Here is a 5,729-nt window from a genome sequence, read left to right as displayed (position 1 = left end):
GACGCCCGCTCAGAACTGGACACCTACTACACAAATCCAACACTAAGATGGGAGACTGAGGAGCTTTGCTTAGTACATAGAAACAGACATGGAAAGGCAGCCAAAATGGGAAGACAAAGAAGCAGAAACCATATGACAGAACAGAACAGAGATCCAGATATAATGCAAGCAAGTAATCTAACAGATGCAGAGTTCAAAACACTGGTTATAAAGATGCTTAATGAATTTTTGAGAAAGGCAGAGAATTCCAACAGATAAAAATGGAGATGGAGTTTATAAAAGGGAACCAGTCTGAAATGAAGAACGCATTATCTCAGATGAGAAGTAAATGGAATAAACAAAGTGAATAAAGAAGAGGATCAAATGCCCTATCTAGAGGACAGGAAAGCCAATCAGGACACTCAGTCAGAATGGCAAGAAAAAAGACGCAAGACTATAAAAATAAAGAGGATATGGGACGCTATTAAGTCTCCAAATATTCATCCGATCTGCGTAATTGAAGAAAATCAAGATGTTGAATAGCTGTTTGAAGAAGTAATGATGGCAAACTTTCCTAACATGACTAAGGAAATGGACATAAAACCCCAGGAAGCTCAGAGAATTCCAAAAATCAGGGATCCAAAGAGGCCCACACCAAGACACATCATAATTAAAATGCCAAAGGTTAAATACAAAGAGAGAACATTAAAGGCAGCAAGAGAAAAGCAGATAGTTACCTCCAAGGGAGCCCCCATAAAACTGGCAGTGATTTCTCAATAGAAACTATGCAGGACAGAAAGGCATGGCAAAAAATATTCGACAGGATGAAGACCCAGAGTATACAACCAAGAATAATTTATCCAGCAAAGCTATCATTTAGAGTTGAAAGACAGATGAAGAGCTTCCCAGGCAAAAATAAGCTAAAGGAATTTATCACCACCAAGCCAGTATTACAGGAAATGTTGGAGGGACTTCTTTAAGAAGAAAAAACATGTATTGAAAACAGGAATAAAGAATGATAACAACTACATTCCTATCAATAAGTACCTTAAATGGAAAAGAATTAAGTGCTCCAACCAAAAGAAAGAGTGGCTGAAAAGATAAGAAAACATGTGAAAAGGAAGAGGATCGAAAAAGATATTGCTTTGATGGACCTTGAAGGTATTTAAGTCAGACAGAGAAAGATAAACACTATATGATTTCTCTTATTTGCAGAATCTAAGGGATAAAAAGAACAAACTAATCCAAAACAGACTCACAAATATAGTGCACAATTTGGTGTCAGACAGAGGGGAGGGGGGTTTGGGGGGCACTGGGAGAATGGGGTGAAGGGCTAAAGAAGTAGCTCATGGATGGTCATAGGGATGGGGAGCATGGCATAGGGAATGTAGTTAGCATTAATACGTTGGGTAGGTGGAGGGTCAGGGGAGGGAGGGAGTAATTGGGATCGTTTTATGAACTATATAGATGTCTAACCAATGTACTGTACACTTGAAACTAAATTAAAAAAGAAAAGAAATAAATACTTCATTTTAATAATATTTAGGCAGTTTTGTGAAATCACAGAGTAATTCAGTACACAAAGAGCTACAGTGGTTTACACTGAGTTTCTCTGAGAACTTGTAAATGACTCTCCATAGAAGTTAATCATTAATCTTTACCTTCAAGAATAGCCTTTCTTTACTAGGAATTCTGAACAAGACTGACCTTGGTTACACTAGCTTTCAATTAGATCTGTAGTTCGAGTCCTCAGACATCTTGTGAAAGTTGTCTGCTTGACTATCTAACAACACCCTCTTGGATTTTTGAAGTCCTTCACCCACATCACATCTTGTTATTATTTTTTTCTGAGAGTTTTATATGTCTCATTTGCAATGCTGATGATAACAATGGGCTTTGCAGATCGTGTGCTAAAGGATCAGGGAATTTTATGTGGTAGCCAAGCCTTAAGCATTCTCATTTCTTACTATAACAATAGATATTTTTTTTCTTTCTTTCTTTCTTTTTTTTTTAAAACAGCCTTGTTGTTTGTGGCATTTGCCCTCTGTATGTTTTGCCTGTATAGCTTCATGCCACTGGTGATTAAAGTTACTAGTGCCACTTCTGTCAACCTGGGCATCCTGACAGCTGACCTCTACAGTCTTTTCTTTGGACTCTTTCTCTTTGGCTATAAGGTAAGCAAATAGAAATCATGTTCAAATAAGAACACTTGGTTAGTCTAAAAGAAGTAGTGGGTTTCTTCAAGATTTTAGATCCAAAAATAAAACCTCTTTCTTTTGGCAAGAATTTCATTGAACAGTCCTCTCTCCTTTTGTTACTGCTTCTGAATTGGAAAAATGGCCCAAGTAAGAATTGCTCTTCTAGGGTTTTTCTAAAAGGTGCAATGCAGTGACTTCCTCTTTGGTATGGTCCATTCCAGGACACACTAGTGTCTGGAAATGCTAATGCATGTTGCCCGGTGATAAACAAGGAGTCCCAGAGCTACTGTTGACTTTGAGAGAACATCTAACCTAGGCTGGGCATTCTGAGCTTCTCCACCGCCCCCACCCCCCCACTCCCACTGCCATAGCTTTATTGAGGGATAATTGACATACAACGTTGTGTAAGTGTAAGGTGTATGACATGTTGATTTGATGATACACTCATATATTGCAAAGCCCTAGTATACAGATAAAAAGTCTGGAGTACCTGATGGACAGGAAGGGGAGATGGTTATATTATTGTGCATCTAGTGGTTGGAAAGGACTTTAAAAAGTAATTCAGTCTGATGATTTTTTCAGACTTTTTCTGTCTCCACACCATCACAGCATTCACAAGTATCACCTACTCCCATCAGTAATAGCTCTTGTTATGTGTGGTAATTCCAAGGGCAGTGGGATGGGAGGGAATGGATCAGTGTCAAGGGAAGCAGGAGAACGAATATAGCCTGTCCAAAGAATCTGATACACCTTTTCTTGTTTGAGTTGGGGAAATAAAGGCCCAGGGAGGTTATGTGCAATTAAGTGACTTCCCCTTAGCAGTTGGTTTGTGGTAAGGTCAAGACTAAATCTTAGTTATCAGTCTTATAGTTCTGTCTTCTTTCTACTGTACTTTTCTCCCTCTTTTCATTATTAAGATGAGAATCTCAAGTTTATGTATGAATTTAAAGTCTTACACATTAGAGAGAACTAAATAAGTAGATTTTTTTGTACTTCACAGCTAATTTGAAAACTCTTAGGACCTCAGTTCTTACACTTTTTGATTCAGGACCCTTTTTAGATGCTTAAAAATTGAGGACTGCAAGCCACTTATATCTATGATTTATCATATTAGAATTTAAAACTGAGATATTTAAAAAATATTTATTAACTCGTTAAGAAAATAATAAATCATGTTAGCATAAAATATGTTTTTTTTTTAAAAACGATTTCCCCAATTAAAAAGTTTAGCAAAAATGGCAATGATTTACATTTTTGTAAATCTCTTTAATGTATGGCTTAATGGAAAATAGCTGGATTCTCACATCTGGTTCTTCATTCTGCCTTGTGATGTCACATATCATGTATCCTCTGGAACATTCCATTGTGCACTTGTAAGAGAATGAAAGTGAAAAAGGCAAATAGCATCTTAGTATTATTATAATAAGAGTTTTGACCAGAAGTTCAATGTCATTTGATAGCTACTATAAGCAAAGAAAGCCCAAGAGCTCAACAGTACAACAATTTATGGCTCTGCTCACATGTGCTTTTTTATTTTTTAAACCAGACATACTGATTTAGCTTTAGTAGTTTAACTTTTACTTTTCCCTGATAAATAAAATAAAGTCCACGGAGGAAGTAAGGTTAAAGAAATAAAAGCTTAAAGGTAAAAGTACATTTGTTACTACCAAAGCTCCCTTAATGTAAATATTTGGTCTGTAAGTACTCTAACTTTAATATGAAAAAGCTCTTCTCTGTGTCATTTTTTGGCCACATGACTTTAAACTGTTATTTTCAAAATCGGAGCATACAAACTGTAAATTCCTTTCCAATTCTTTTGCTTTATGTTTCCTTGTCCCTGACTATCTAGCAGCTGACTCTTCTCTCAGATCAGATTTATCGCTTTTGGTCAAAAGTCATTTCAAGACTTAGGAGCAAAGAGCAGGTCAGTTGTGATCTTCAGAGTAAATTAAAACCGTGGAAAACTGATCAGAGAATAAAGAAGATACTTAGCATATTACAAGTAGTTTTTAAAGACTAGAGTCATAAGTCCAGCATATCACCATTTTTTTTTTAAACTGTATAGTATCTAAAATAACTTTAGCTCTGATTTTTTGAAACAGACAGTTGAATAGAGATTAAAAAATTGCTACATTCATCTGTATCAGACTTTGCCTCCTTTGGAATTGATCTTGAGTAAATACCTATTAAAACAGAGAAGCCATGGAAACTTTATATATCCAGACACAAAGGGTAGAATTTAAATAAAGAAAAAAGGTAGGAGTCTCTAATTCAGGAGACTTACCTCACTCTCTCAGAATTTCTCTCTTCTAGTAAAGGTGTCTTGATTTAATCACCTGCCTTCTTAAGAGGGTCAAGATACTTTTTCTTTTAAACATTTAAAACCACCAAATCAAACAAGACATGTTTTGAATAAGTTATATAGGTTTTCTCACAGATAACAGTGAACATTTTATAGGAGAGCATGATAAAATATTTTATTATAAAATATAAAAGTTTAGGGTACTCTAAATAGCTTTAACTTCCCCCAATATTCTCCGAATCTTTTTTTTCCCCAACAAACATTATTAAACACCAGCTATGTATTGGGCACTGTGTTGAGTATTGGATCCGAGAATTACAGCCAGTAGTAGGAAATTAGTTCGGTTGCTCAGCTCAACATTATCACTGGCTTTGCATCATCACTGAATCCAGTGAAGGCTATTTTGCCTTGGAGACGGCTGTGGCTATTCCAATTCCTTAAAGTGAGTCCTAAAGGTTTAAGGTTAAGAAGTAATTGAGCATCTGTAAAAAATTATGTCGAAGCCAATGGTGACCCACAGAAGCCCACAGCTAAAGATGACCAGCAATCTACCTAATGATCATTTAAACTCTTATTTAGAACCAACCACACAATAAATAAATAAATAGATAGATAGATAGATAGATAGATAAATAAATAAATCTGTCTAATTTCGTTTTTCCTTTTACCTTTGAGAGTGTATCTTGCTTTTTCTTCTCTCATCTTCTTTCTCTTCTTCAACCCATTCTGCTTTGTTATTGTTTTTCTCTGTTATCCCTCATTAAAACTTTTTTATTGGGCATACTATGAAATCTAAACTAACTTAAAAATAGTTATTGGCTTTAATAAAATAGCATGCCCCATTTTTAATTTTAAAATCAGATTAGCAGAACCATTCATAAATTGTGTGTACTTGTTCTAACGGGGAAAAAAATTATCCTGGGCATTTAATTACACATTAGTTATGCTACATAGTTTCCCTAATTTTTACTACGCCATTCTTGGTCAGTCTTTTCTTATTCTCTTTCTGTGTTTTATTTTTCATACTGTTAGAAATATTAATTTCCTTAATAGTTGAACTTTTGTATGGATCCTCAGTTCAAATAAGAGCAAATATACAGAGTACTTATTATTTATTTAAACTTTGGGGTATGTCAGAGTGTCATTTTCAGCAAAAATGCACAATGAATTAGCATTCTGTCTTAATTGCATTTTGCTCTGGGTGGTTGTTTTTCAGGCCTAAAAAAGGGCAGGTTGGGGAAGGTCAGCAG

At 35.5% G+C, this 5,729-nt stretch overlaps 1 protein-coding gene across 2 annotated transcripts in view; it reads left to right on the top strand.

Moving 5' to 3' along the window:
* The window catches only part of SLC35F2 (solute carrier family 35 member F2), a 37,257-nt gene that overhangs the window by 29,766 nt on the left and 1,762 nt on the right, over positions 1-5,729 (top strand). For both annotated transcript variants that reach the window (XM_006913425.3, XM_025047904.1), the window contains exon 7: positions 1,999-2,153. In XM_006913425.3, the coding sequence (XP_006913487.1) occupies positions 1,999-2,153 (155 nt within the window). The remainder of the gene's footprint in view (positions 1-1,998; positions 2,154-5,729) is intronic.

Source organism: Pteropus alecto, unplaced genomic scaffold, assembly GCF_000325575.1.
Source record: "Pteropus alecto unplaced genomic scaffold, ASM32557v1 scaffold385, whole genome shotgun sequence".
In the NCBI taxonomy this organism is placed as follows: Eukaryota; Metazoa; Chordata; class Mammalia; order Chiroptera; family Pteropodidae; genus Pteropus; species Pteropus alecto.
Note: the sequence above shows the minus strand (reverse complement) of the source record. Positions and strands in the feature narration are given on the sequence as shown.